At 43.9% G+C, this 14540-nt stretch overlaps 1 protein-coding gene across 1 annotated transcript in view; it reads left to right on the forward strand.

The window, feature by feature from the left end:
• The window catches only part of pank1a (pantothenate kinase 1a), a 34825-nt gene extending 21011 nt beyond the window's left edge, over positions 1-13814 (forward strand). Inside the window, exons 4-8 of the mRNA XM_056292163.1 lie at positions 3893-4146; positions 7851-8027; positions 11050-11173; positions 12566-12691; positions 13693-13814. Of these exons, the coding sequence (XP_056148138.1) occupies positions 3893-4146; positions 7851-8027; positions 11050-11173; positions 12566-12691; positions 13693-13752 (741 nt within the window). The 3' untranslated portion in view covers positions 13753-13814. The remainder of the gene's footprint in view (positions 1-3892; positions 4147-7850; positions 8028-11049; positions 11174-12565; positions 12692-13692) is intronic.
• The last annotated feature ends 726 nt before the right edge of the window (positions 13815-14540 follow it).

The raw sequence follows: 14540 nt of genomic DNA on the forward strand, positions 1-14540 counted from the left end.
ATGTACAGTACAGTATATGCAAAATGTTGGATTTATTTGACAATGTTAAGTGTTAATTTGAATTACAGCCCGCGGAAACTGTTTTTATATCTGGTTGTTTCGGTTTACATTGCTCTGTAGCGCCTACCAGAGGGGAGGAGTTGGAACAGGTTGTGACCAGGGTGTGATGGGTCTGCAGTGATGTTGCCTGCCCGTTTCCTGAGTCTGGAGGTGTATAAGTCCTGACTGGGGGGCAGGTTGGCACCAATGATTTTCTCTGCAGACTTAACTGTCCGTTGTAGTCTGTCCCTGTCCTGTTTGGTGGCCGATCCAAACCAGACAGTGGTGGATGTGCAGAGGACAGACTGGATTATTGCAGTGTAGAACTGAATCAACAGTTCCTGAGGCAGGTTGAACTTCCTGAGCTGGTGGAGAAAGTACATCCTCTGCTGGGCCTTTTTGATGATTGTGTCTATGTTGGATGCCCACCTTAGGTCCTGGGAGATTGTGGAACCCAGAAATCTGTAGGTTTTCACTGTAGACACCGTGCTGTTGAGTATGGTGAGGGGGGGCAGTGTTAGGGGGGTCCTCCTGAAGTCCACTGTCATCTCCACAGTTTTGAGCATGTTCAGCTCCAGGTTGTTATGGCCACACAAGAGGGCCAGCTGTTCAACCTCCCGTCTATTTGCAGACTCGTCATCGTCCCGGATAAGGCCAATGATGGTTGTATTGTCCACAAACTTCGGGGATTTAACGGACAGGTCTCCTTAGGTGCAGTCATTTGTGTAGAGGGTTTTTTAATCCACTGGCAGGTGAGGGCTGGTACAGTGAGCTGGGTGAGTTTGGAGTAGAGGATATCTGGGATGATGGTGTTGAACGCTGCGCTGAAGTCCACAAACGGGACCCTTGTGCGTGTCCCTGGGGAGTCAAGGTGTTAGAAGATGTAGTGCAAATCCCATGTTGACTGCATCCTCCACTGACCTGTTTGCTCAGTAGGCAAACTGCAGGGGGGTTGAGCACGGAGCCTGTGAGTTCCTTCAGATGGGTCAACACCAGTCTCTCAAAGGATTTCATGACCACAGACGTTAGGGCAGTGGGCCTGTAGTTATTTAATCCTGTGATACGGGGTTTCTTGGGGACCGGGATGATAGTGGAGCTCTTGAAGCAGGAGGGGACTTCGCACAGCTCCCGTGATCTGTTTAAGATCAGTGTGAAAATGGGGGCCAGCCGGTCAGCACAGACTTAGAGACAGGGGGGTGACACGCCATCCGGACCAACTGCTTTACTGGTCCTTCTGTCTCTGGAAAAGCTGGCGCACGTCCTCAACACAGATCCTGAGTATGGGTGGGGGTTCGATGAGGAGGGGAGAGGGGCTGGTCGAGGATGCGATTTCTTGTGTGTTGTGGCCGTAGAGGGTGAGGGGTGTGAAAGTACGCTTATCAAACCTGCAGTAAAACCCGTTTAGATCATCAGCCAGTTGATGGTTCCATGCAGTGTGTGTGTGTGTGTGTGTGTGGGGGGGGGGGTCTGCTGTAGTTGGTAATGTCTTTCAAACCACTCCAGACTGATGCTGGGCCGTCGGCAGAAAACCTGTTTTTCAACTTTTCACAGTAGCACCTTTTGGCACTCTGATCTCTTTTGTTGAGTGTATTTCTAGCTTGGTTGTGCCAGATCCTATTTCCACTCCAGTAGGCTTCCTCTTTAGCCTGACGAAGCTGCCTGAGTTTTGCTGTGAACCAGTGCTTATTGTTGTTGAAGGTACAGAAAGTTTTGTTGGGCACACACATGTCCTCACAAAAAGCTGATGTAAGATGTCACAGTGTCAGTAAGTTCATCCAGGTCTGTAGATGCAGCCTCAAAAACACTCCAGTCAGTGCAGTCAAGGCAGGCCTGGAGCTCCTCACAGTTTTAACCATGGGCTTTGCAGAGTTTAGTTTCTGCTTGTAGGTTGGGATAAGATGACTCAGACAATGATCAGAGTCCCAGGGCTGCATGGGGGACAGAGCAATAGGCATCCTTTAATATTGTGTAGCAATGATCCAAAGTGTTTTAGTCTCTGGTGGGACATTTATCATGCTGTCTGTATTTTGGCAGTTTGTGGCTGAGGTTTGCTGTGTTAAAATCCCCAAGGATAACAGGATTGTGGATTGTAGGGTTGTGAAGAAAGACAAGAGAAAAGATGGAATGAGTTTGTGCTAAATGTGCTGAAGTTATCAGAGTCCATCTGTTTGCCAAACTTCTTGTGAACCTGTTTGACAATCTTTCTGCTTGCATGATGGTTAGTCTCTTTCTCTGTCTGTCTGGCAGGCTGTCTTGCCCACATTATGTGGCTGCTCATAACTTCTGTCTGCTGTCATCCTCTCTCAGTTTTTCTTCTCATTCCCTCTCTGCTATAACTACTACTACTACTTCCGGCTGCTCCCGTTAGGGGTCCCCACAGCGGCTCATCTGTTTCCATCTCTTCCTGTCCTCTGCATCTTCCTCTGTCACACCAGCCACCTGCATGTCCTCTCTCACCACATCCATAAACTTCTTTGGCCTCCCTCTTTTCCTCTTCCCTGGCAGCTCCATATTCAGCATCCTTCTCCCAATATACCCAGCATCTCTCCTCCACACATGTCCAAGCCATCTCAATCTTGCCTCTTGCTTTGTCTCCAAACCGTCCAACCTGAGCTGACCCTCTAACATACTCGTTCCTAATCCTGTCTTTTGCTTCTTTGTCACTCCCAATGAAAATCTTAGCATCCCTCTCTGATATATAAAACTGATAGAAAAGCACAGAACCATTCAGAATATTTAATTTAGTAATAGAGCGGAAGAAGGAGGAGAACTAACCGACTAACTGGCACAACCGCCGAGGTGCCGTTGTCTGCTTGCCTGCATGTCTGTCTGTTGATCTATGTCTGCCTGCTTGCCTCTATATATGCTGGTCTGTCTCTCTGTCTGCCTGTCTGTCTTCCTTCCTACTGTGTCTTGAGGCATGCTCAATAATCCAGGTAAGAAAACCAAAGAAGGTTGAAACAGTTCATCTGGATACAACTTTTATTGACAGATACGTTGACTGCAGGTATCCCCACCCCTTATAAACAATACTGTATTGTTTGTGTTATAAGGGGTGGGGATACCTGCAGTCAGTTTAGACTGAAGATGTTACTTAGTTGAGAGGCGAAACGTATCTGTCAATAAACACTGTGTCCAGATGAACTGATGCAACCTTCTTTGATACTTCCTACTGTCTTTCTTTGATAGAATGAATTGTTCTGTTCCTTGGCTTAAAGTCTGGTGGCACAGTGAACGAGTCCATTCAGTTGTCATAATTTTACACACACACACACACACACACACACACACACACACACACACACACACACACACACACACGGTAACATGAACTCTGTATGTCTTTCTCTGACTGTCCGTCTGTGTCTCTGTCCAGCTATCCGTTTGTCTGTTAATTGAGCTTTTTTCTTGCTCAATCTACACAGCCAGCTCCCCCAGATCATTACACTATAAACCAAGCTGACATTACAAAAAGAGCCAAGTCAAGGGTTTATTAAAACACTGACCATTTTAACTGTTTTCAGACCATGCACTTCTCATACACTGTCAAACCTGTGCCTCGGAGGACTGAGAAAACACTTAAACTAAACAACCTTGCCTGTTTTTTCAAACTTTTTGGAAATTGTTGATAGATTTTAGCTACTCATGTGGCAGAAAATGGTTATTCATTTTTTCGTGGATGTCTACCTGGCTGTGTGGGTATGTCTGAGTGTCTAATGGTGTGTATGTGTATATGTATATGTGTGTGTGTGTATGCGTACCTACCTGTCTGTTTATTCTTGGTGTGCATGCATCCATGCAAGGGTACACATGCCTTTTCCTGAACACCTCTCCCTCTTCTCTTTGCTGTAAGATGGCTGACCTGGAACTGCTGAAGCTGGATGAGCTGGACTGCCTGATCCGTGGGCTGCTGTTCGTCGACCGCGCAGGTTTCAACGGCCACCCTGAGTGCTACTACTTCCAGAACCCCTCAGACACCCAGAGCTGTGTCAAGGCACCCTGCAGCCTGGACAACCCCTTCCCCATGCTGCTGGTCAACATAGGGTCCGGGGTCTCCATACTGGCTGTGTACTCGCAGGACAACTACAAACGCGTCACTGGGACGAGGTGAGGGAGGAGAGTAGGGAGTAATGAAGGAAGGAAGGAAGGAGGGGATAAGGAAGAGAAGAAAGCAAGATATTATTAGAATCTGACTTAATTTGCCAAGTGATTTTGCACAAACAAGGAATCTGTCTTGTGGATGAGTCATGGACAAATAAGCCAACATTAAAACAGAATTTAAGGAGTTGTAGGTCTCGTTTGTGCGGACAGTAGAAATTAAAGTTCTCAAATAGGAAAAATTCGACAGACTGTGGATCTGTACTTTCCACTATTCACAACAGAATACTAATGATAAATAATAAATATAATAATGAATAATATATATAATATAAATATAATACAAATAATATAAATAAAGAATAGAACAGAATACTGGTCAGAAACATTAACGGAAATATATATAAATCCGGTGAATAATGACCCAAATATACGGTTTTGAATACAGTATAACTACTGATAACTGTAAAGGTTTGTTACTATCAAGACTACACTAACTATACAGCCCGTAGCTATTGCTTTGCTCATTGTGGTATAGCAAGCTCAATAGGATATCGTTTTTGTTAGGGGTGTCATCAATGGGCATAGATCAAAATGACATTGCTGCTGATTCGATCAGCTTTTAATGAGTCAGAGTCACAGCAGTTAAATCTGTACGTGATTCTTGCCATCTTTGTAAATGACTTTCACAAAACTAATTCCATAGCAGCATTGAGGCTGACCTCTCCTTGTGCAGCCATTGTTGTCATTTTCAAACGATGGCAATGCGCTGCACGTTGTTGTCATCCTTTAAACCATTCTGTGTATAGTTTGCTGATCCAGCTTTTGAGCGGCTGGGCACAATCAAATCTCAGTGTATCCTTTCCAGAGGTATATCTCATAGCGAACTGAATGTGAGATTTATGCTTTCTTCGTGAGGCTTTGCAGCTATAATAAACGTTACAAATTGCACAGTGCGTTATATACTAAACTATACTTACTGCACAGCCTGTTACTCTGCTTCATTTGATTTAAAATGCAGTTATTTCTTTACAAAACTATACAGGCTAGTATTATACTGAGCTATATTAATTATATTGCCTTATTTTGTATTAAAGTATATTAAGCAAGAAGCCTACAAACCAAACAGCTGGAGATAGGAGAGACAGCGACCCCTGCAAGCCATTGGTGTTGGGAAATAGAAAGATGGTTGTATGTTTAATACATTCTCTGAATTTATCTTATGATGAAGTGGTGGATAGACTGCATTTATATGGCGATAGACTGCATTTATATGGTGCTTTTCTACCCAATAGAGCATTCACAGCGCTTTACAGTTTATGCCTCACATTCACCAGACTACTGAACTATGCAGCACCACATGGCAATGGCAGATGCTGTTATTTACAAGTTATTCAGTCTGTTGATCTGTAGCCATATCAGATAATCTGTATTTTTGTCCATCTATCAAATTTGTCATTCTTTCTATTATGCTACCCTCCATGACTCTCTGTCACAGCTTGCACGGTGATTCAGCCCAACCAAGTATTACATAATATCACACACACACACACACACACACACACACACACACACACACACACACACACACACACACACACACACACACACACACACACACACACACACACACAGACATTCTTTGTGTCTGTCTCTGTGGGAAATGTCAGGTACTTTCTGAATAGATGTCAGTTATTTTATTCTATCTCAATACCAGAGGTCATAGGGAAAAAAGAGAATTTTTTTTTTTTTTACTGTCACTCATTTGGCCATGCAAAAGGCGGTGGGTTGAAGGAAGCTTCCCTGTTCTTCAGCTGGGGAATCTGGTTTATCCAACCTGCTGAATTTTCGTGAGCAAGACATTGACTTGTTACCCACCCCAGAGGTGCTGACCTGTAGCTTGACCTTACGTGCCGACCTCTACCTGGAGTTTGGAAACCTGAATTTGTGGTCCCCTTTGAGGACCACAAATGAAGCAGCTTACCATTATGTCAGCCAGTCAACAATCCTCTAACAAGTGACATATAGGACACGATAGGCTGCTGTTTTCATGTCTGAGACCAGTCAGCCAAACCAGTCAGTCAATACTATGGCTTTACTGCCACCTATTATCATTTTACCATTAGACGAGCTGTTTGTTACACTGAGTATTTTTGGTTCTCTATGGAAAGGCTGAAACAATTTCAGTTTTGTGGACCCAATTTCAGCATCACACAACTTATCGATGTCACTTTTAGATCCAACAACCAATAAGGATGAAGGAGGGGAGGGACCAGAGAGGAAGTGGCACTGCAAGCAACTTTGAGGGTAGAGAGAATAAACTAAAACAAACAAGTCCCCCAAACTAAACCCAGCTCGTTGAAGTCCTTGAAGCATTAAGGGCAGCATCAGTAATGGGATATTATCTTTTTTTTTTAATCTGATTTTTACTTAATGCAAATTTGAATAAACATCTTAACCATCATGTTTTAAAGTGGTAATGTATACTTGCATGAAAAGTCATCATTTCAATATCGCAGATTCACTGCCATCTGAAAAATCCATAACGTTGCATTCAATTCAGACAGGCAGACAGACAGACAGAGAGGCAGGCAGACAGACAAACAGAGAGGCAGGCAGGCAGACAGACAGAGAGGCAGACAGAGGCAGGCAGGCAGACAGACAAGAGACAGACAGACAGTCAGAGAGGCAAGCAGAGAGACAGACAGACAGACAGGTTCAGGAAGGGTGAGTTCACACAGATACAGCCCTCAGGACAAAGCTATGTTATGGAGTCTGCTCCATGTTCTGAAAGGGTGATACCCCCCGAGGCACAGGGACTAAATCATCACATTGTTGGCAGTATTTGGGTGGGGTGGCAGAGTTCATTGTCGTTGTCTGTGTGTATGTGTGTGCATGCGTGTGTGTGTGTGTATGTGCACACGCGCATGCACGTGTGTGTGTGTGTGCATGTGTGTGTGTGTGTGTGTGTGTGTGTGTGTGTGTGTGTGTATTTAACAAGGAGGGTGTGATGATGGATCCTTTTAAGTGTTTGGTATTGTTTGAGAGAGGCTGTGTGTGTTAAGGGTACAGCACCGTTCACCTTTTACCTCTTCTGTATGGAAAGCAGGGGGGTTAAAGTTCACCAGATTGCTAATCTTATTTTGCCTTTATAATCATTACACTGCATCTTCTCAGCATAACCCAGAAGACTCAGTAAGACCCTTAATTACCAACAGAATAACACCCGTCCTCGGTCCTTTAGCGTAGCACATCCCTCCTCTTATCTCTTACCCTACCACTACCAACAAATGCTTCAGCTTTCTGCAATTTCTTTTACAAAATATACCATTTTTTAGTCATTTAGCGAAAACTTGACCCCCTTTCCAGGGTAGAATATACATAGCTTCCCAGATCATGAAAAGTACAAGTAACCAGTATCAAGGAGAATAAGGTCTTAGCCCCGGTACACCACGCATCCCTTGAACTCACAGAACGAGGACAAAGGAATAGAGAAATGTTGGAAAAATAAGAGTCAAGAAGAGAGATGGGATTTTGGTTTGTAAAACAAGTTTGATAAATCCTCACAGGAAATTGAAGCGCCACTTCTGTGTCTCTTTTGAGTTAAAACAAAATCAAAAGTCATCGAAGCTTGCTTTTCTGACACTCTTTATGCTTGCTTGCTCTATCTTTCTCCCGCTGTCCCTCTTGCTCTCTCTTTTTGTCTCCATTAGTTTGGGTGGCGGTACATTCCTTGGGCTTTGCTGCCTCCTGACAGGATGTGAAACGTTCGAGGAGGCATTGGAGATGGCCAGCAAGGGCGACTCCACCAACGTTGACAAGCTGGTTAAGGACATCTATGGCGGGGACTATGAGCGGTTTGGCCTGCAGGGCTCTGCGGTGGCATCCAGGTTGGTGTGCATACACATAAAACCACAGGCATACATACGTTTGAGCACATGCACATGTAGAGAAGGCTGTGTCCAGTCATTGCATATATTTTTTGGCGGCACGGTGGCCCAGTGGTTAGCACTGTTGCCTCACAGCAAGAAGGTCCTGGGTTCGAACCCCAGGCCATCCCGGGTCCTTTTTGTGTGGAGTTTGCATGTTCTCCCCGTGTCTGCATGAGTTTCCTCCGGATGCTCTGGTTTCCTCCCACCATCGTCAGGGTTAGTACTCCTGCCTGTGCCGCTGACCAAGGCAATGGAAAGAACTGGTGTTGGTCCCTGGGCGCTGCAGCTGCCCACTGCTCCTATACAATAGGATGAGTTAAATGCAGACGACAAATTTCAGTGTAACAATACAGTTCGTTGTAAGAATACAACAAAATATTCGGTTTGGTCGGGCGTCTCTACAGACACAATCGGCCGTGTCTGCGGGTGGGAAGCCGGATGTGGGTATGTGTCGTGGCAATTATTAATTCCACTCTGACAGAAATGAGGAACAAGACAAAAATCTCTTACAGTATTGCCACACGATTTTAATATATGTTCATGAACAGACACATCCAAGCCCATGTGCTTGAATGCGCACCGAGCATAAAGGGCAGTTGTCTGTTCTTCCCCTCCTTATCTCATGTCTTCCAGCTCTCATCCACCCAGGCCATTTCTGAAATTAGTGTGTACAGACTTGCTACACTCAGTGAGTCTCCCATACAGCCAACAATTAACAATAGGCCTTTATTTGTACACCTGGAGAAGACACTTTATAAGACCACCTTTGTTCTGTTACATGTGGACTTCAAGCATCTATCTTAGCAATGTAAGGTCATGGTGAAAGATTAAAAGTAAGCGAACATCAAATATGAATTGCCCTCACAGTATGTGTCCTGGTCGCTGCTCTAGCACCACCTCTGATCATTCGGGGCGCCTGTTCGAAGGGGGGGGGGGGACTGCGGGGATTAGCGTGATCCTCCCACGCGCTACGTCCCCCTGGCGAAACTCCTCACTGTCAGTCGAAAAGAAGCAGCTGGCGACTCCACATGTACCAGAGGAGGCATGTGGTAGTCTGCAGCCCTCCCCGGATCGGGGGGGGGGGGGCAGGGGCCGGGACGGCTCAGAAGGGTACAATAATTGGCCGGATACAATTGGGGAGGAAAAGGGGGGTAAATTTTAGAATTAGTTTTCTGTTCTTTTTCAAATCCATTCTTCCATTCTTACTCAGTAAATCCTCCCTGCCAAGAACAAGTAATTTGATTTACAAAACATTGCTACACCCTTTGTTCAACAATCCATGTCTCAGTTACCTCAACGCTTCAGAATCTTCCCCTCTCGGTCTTCCTCTCCTCTTAATGACCGATTCTCGTAGCTCGAGAGCTCCAAGTAGATACGCTGTCCTGAGGAAAAGAGTGTTAACAAATACACGTGAAGAAACTGTGTCGCCCTGTTCGGTCTGTGTCCCGAGTACGGTAAGCAGCAGTACTATGGGGTGATAAGGTAGTGAGGCAGATTAGGGAACCAGAAAGACCTGTTCAACCTAATAAGAAGGCCACAAGCATGCAAATGACAATAGCATTTCAGTTCAAGACCCTTGCAGTCATGTTTTGAGACATCAAATCCTCTGTTTGATATAATAAATTGTCTGTTTTTTTTTTTTGCAAAATGAGTTCAGTTATCTTGTTAAAATCCTTAAAATCACATCTACTCATCCTCATTAAGAAAAAAATCCAGACTATGAATATGCAAATTCTCCCCGCCCTTAATTCACATCTCCCCACCCCCCAACTGCAACTACTGGCCGTTAGGATGAACACCATAGAAAGTCTCTGTCACGCCCTCCATGTCTCTCTCTCTCTCACACACACACACATGCACACACACATCTGCTGGTTAACGTGGTCACCTCACAGCAAGAAGGTCCTGGGTTCGAACCCCGAGGTTGTTCAATCTTGGGGGTCATCCTTGGTTGTCCTCTGTGTGGAGTTTGCATGTTCTCCCTGTGTCTGCATGGGTTTCTTCCAGGTGCTCCGGTTTCCTCCCACAGTCCAAAGACATATAGGTCAGGTGGCCATACTAAATTGTCCCTAGGTGTGAGTGTGTCAACCCTGTGATGGCCTGGCAGAGCCTGTCCAGGATGTCTCCCCGCCTGCTGCCCAATGACTGCTGGGATAGGCTCCAGCATCCCTCGACCCTGACTAGGATAAGCGGTTTGGATAATAGATGGATGGATGGATGTTTTGTAACATTACCCTAAACACCACATGTTAACAAGGTTAGAAACTTGATTTTCATCGGAGGGAGACTTTAAGGCATGCTGATGATAGTGTAAGAAATTATGGATATATCAGTCTATTGTTCCATCCTGCTCGGTGTCAAAGGTACCAGCTGATGGTATTGTTTTGGTAGTGTGAGAAATATTTTATTTGCACACAATAGGCACTTTCATACTGACTATCATTTGAATGCAAGAGAATATCACAGCATTGTTGCTGATCAGCTGCATCCCTTCATGGCCAGTGAAAAAGTTGACCTATTTTCGTTCAGACACACTTCCACCAGGACAGCGTGGCATGTCAGAAGCCCACATCTTCTCAGCGGGGTAACCAGAAACACGTCAATAAATTTCAGTTTTTACCACCGGCCAGCAGAGTCCCTGGATCTCTACCCAATTAAGCATTTTTGGGATGTGGTGGATCAGGAGGTTTGCAGGATAAATGTGCGTGGCCAAAATGTCTGTTGAAACTGCATGATGGTCTTAAACCATCATGGACCAATAACCCTGTGGAGCATTTCCAGCACCTTGTTGAATCCACGTCGTAAACAATTCAGAGAATGGTAGTTATAATGAGAACTAATCTGTTGTATCATTTAAAAATCCTTGATGAGTAACATTTGATGTATTTCAATTCTGCAGTATGTGTGTTATGCAGTTTTACATTTTCTTATTTTAACATCTGGTTCATTGTTTTTTGGGTGTTTTTTTTTTGGTATACAGCTTTGGTCACATGATGAGCAAGGAGAAGAGAGACAGCATCAGCAAGGAGGACCTGGCAAGAGCCATGCTGGTCACCATTACGAATAACATAGGATCCATAGCACGCATGTGTGCTGTCAATGAGGTATTGTCACACATGCAAAAATGTCACACACACACAAACACACACAGATTCCTTCCTATATTATTTTCTGCCTATATTTTTTTTCTTTTTTTCTTATGGGAACAAGCAATAAGTGCAGTTGATGAAGAAAACAACTGTTGTCAAATGAAAAGTTTGTGTGTGTGTATATATATATATATATATATACGTATATATAATGAGTTGAAAACATGTTTATTTTACTTCACTGCCTTTTTGTGCCTATGCAACTTTAAAGGGGAAATCTTGAAGATTCTAGTTCTTTTTTGACTTCCCAGGAGTCATTTCAAAACCGCTCACTAGTTTGTCCACCACAAAATAGAAACACAGGATCGTTCGTTCCACCTACGCTCTTTGGTGGACCAATCAATGTGTGATGATGGAAAACACATCACTACCTTTGGGACACTTGGGATTTTGGGCGGAAATATTACCACAGACAAATGTTCTTATTTCTCCATACTAATGCAAATGCAACGGTTTTCATTTTAATTTCATTTTCATTGGCAAATGAATGACCTGATGAATAACTTGAAAGATTTCAACAGCTGGACTGAAAGCCAGGCATCTGCCTCAGCATCATTAAATGAGTGATGTCATAACTCTCTTGTCCCAGAGGAAGTGGAACTCTGTTGTCGCTACCAAGGCCTGCCAGCCTTGGCGTGGAGCCGCTGGACTGTTGCTGTCTGCTGTCAGCTTCTTTACAGTGTTGCCTTGTGGCATTGCAATCAAGCAGCATTGTACAGGGCTATCACAGCACACAGCGCCACGGCCAAGTCAAGTGCATGAATAAGTCTGTAAACACGTTCAGCCATTCAACTTTCTTAGGCTATTTTTCCTCTTTCTCTTTTTCTCCTGCACACTTTCTCTTCTTTCTCCGTTTCCCTCACTTACATATTTTTCCTCTCTCTTACACTTACACACACGCGCGCGCGCGCACACACACACACACACACACACACACACACACACACACACACAGTGCTATATTGTTTTATGGGAAGTGCACAGTTAAAGCCAGAGGTGACGCTGTCAAGATGAACTGTACAACATCGTCCTCTTCTGGCCACAAGTGTTACTACATTGTCAAACATCCTGCCCACTGCTGAGCGAGGTTACATTCCCAGAAATCACCAGCCACTGTCACCGCTTTCATGATACTGCCCAAAGCCACATTACAGTTCTTTATGCTGTGATGGGAATATTGCCATGCATCTTTGAAAACGTCTTTTTCCTATATTGTATTGCTTTTTTAAGCATATAAAAACAATTTAGTTGTGTGCTGCACAAAGCCCCTCTTGTGTTTACTTGTTAGTAAAGAAATTAAGCATGATTGATTTGCTAAGTATGTTCATTTCCATCCGACTCCATCAGAAAATTGAGCGTGTGGTCTTTGTTGGGAACTTCCTGCGGATCAACACGGTGTCCACCAAGCTGCTTGCCTATGCAATGGACTACTGGTCCAAAGGACAACTGCGGGCCCTCTTCCTGGAACATGAGGTTAGTGCCCGAACAGAATATAATCAGCTTTGAACCAGATTCAATACACAATTGGTACTAGACCCAAACTATTGCAACAAGAAACATAACTGGAGCTGAAACAAGAGGTTAGTACTGAAGTCAATTTTATTTGTAGATTTGTATATTTTTATTTTATTTGTTTGTTTGTTTTATTTGTATTCATTTTGTTTTGTTTTGTTTTTTTGTATTTTTTTGTATTATATATTTTTTTATGATATATTTGTATATGTATTTGCCCAATATCACAAATTACAAATTTGCCTCAGGGGGCTTTACAGCAATACTACATCCTCACAGTGGATAAGGAACAACTCCCTCAAAAAGCTATAATAGTCTATCAACAAAACTGTAATTATCTGCCATAAATTGTATTGAGTATATGGACCTCCAGCTCTAGAAATGAATCAACTTCTTCAACTTTACTCTGCACCTCTTAAATCAGAATTTTTTAAAACCATGTACTGGGCAGAGACCAGCTGAGATTGTGCACTGCATTGCACTTTAAGGATAATGTTATCTGAGCTAAACTGAGCTGTTTAGCTCAGTAGGTATGAATGCCGGCTTTCCCGCTGGAGATCGGGGGTTCAAACCCCTGGCTTAGACTCCTGATGCTATACAAGCTAACTACCCCTCAGCTGTACATCGCTTTGGATAAAAGCGTCTGCCTGTCTGTCTGATAAGAGTGTGAATGTAATTTACATGTAATACATGTCCATAGGACCGTTCCGAGCCTTGTTTCTAGAACACGCCATTTGCTATCTGAACCGTGTGCAAGCACATACACATTCAGTTATTAATGTCCAATTTTGAATTTAAAACTATTTTTTGCATTAGGCTCCACTATAAATAATGCACTGCAAGTTATTTTCTCTCCTATCAATGTTGTGGAATAGTTAAAAAAAATCATCTAGATTTTGAAGTGCATGTGTGTGTGTGTGTGTGTGTGTGTGTGTGTGTGTGTGTGTGTGTGTTCTCTCCAGGGTTATTTTGGAGCCGTGGGGGCACTGATGGAGCTGCTAAAGACAACGGAGGAGCCATGAAGGAAAATGCCTGGTTGTGACATCTGCAGTCCTGGATGCTGTGATGTAATTAGCCCTTGAAGTCATCATGTCTTCAGACCTCGACGCTGCTGAGAGGTCCCTCGGACAGCTGCTAGACAAATATTAGGGGGACAAGCAAAAGAGACACAAAAACCTTGGAAAAGCCATTTTAAATAATCTAACAGTTGTAAATAATTATATTATCTATTGTTTGTTCAGCTGGCCCTAAGAAGTTTTTAGATATTGTAATAATAATTTATGGTATCCTGTAATTACTGTTGTACTGTAATCTGCTTTGTGTCAGGAGGCACAGAGCGTTCTATTTTGGCACTGTCCTTGTATGAAAAAGCTGCTGTAGCATCTAGTCCTTATGGCTGTGGCACACCGGGCAACTCTTTGTACACCAAACCCAGGCAGCATTTCCATAGTACAGCGTGTCAGCAGCAATTGGATAAACCAATCAACAGCAGTTCTTCCATTTCTCCTTCCAGAGGACATTCAACAATCTGACCAGGGTTGCCATGGAAATAGTTGTCTGGGTGACATCATCACTCACCAGCACCTAATCAGATGCTGGTGTTACATATTTGCACCACCTGTTGCATCAACTGCATTAGCACCATAGCTAGCTCAGATCGCCAGGTTGTAGCCCTGCAGAGTGGCTGCGAGCAGTCTGGACTCAGTTAAGTGTCGTCAGACGACGGCCTGATAAATGTAGCTTGTCTGCGTTGCACAAAAAGTTGCTTGCTGTGCCCAAGACTTTTAAGGAGTGCACTGAAGCCAAATCC

The sequence above is a fragment of the Lampris incognitus genome, chromosome 13 (assembly GCF_029633865.1).
Source record: "Lampris incognitus isolate fLamInc1 chromosome 13, fLamInc1.hap2, whole genome shotgun sequence".
Taxonomy (NCBI): domain Eukaryota; kingdom Metazoa; phylum Chordata; class Actinopteri; order Lampriformes; family Lampridae; genus Lampris; species Lampris incognitus.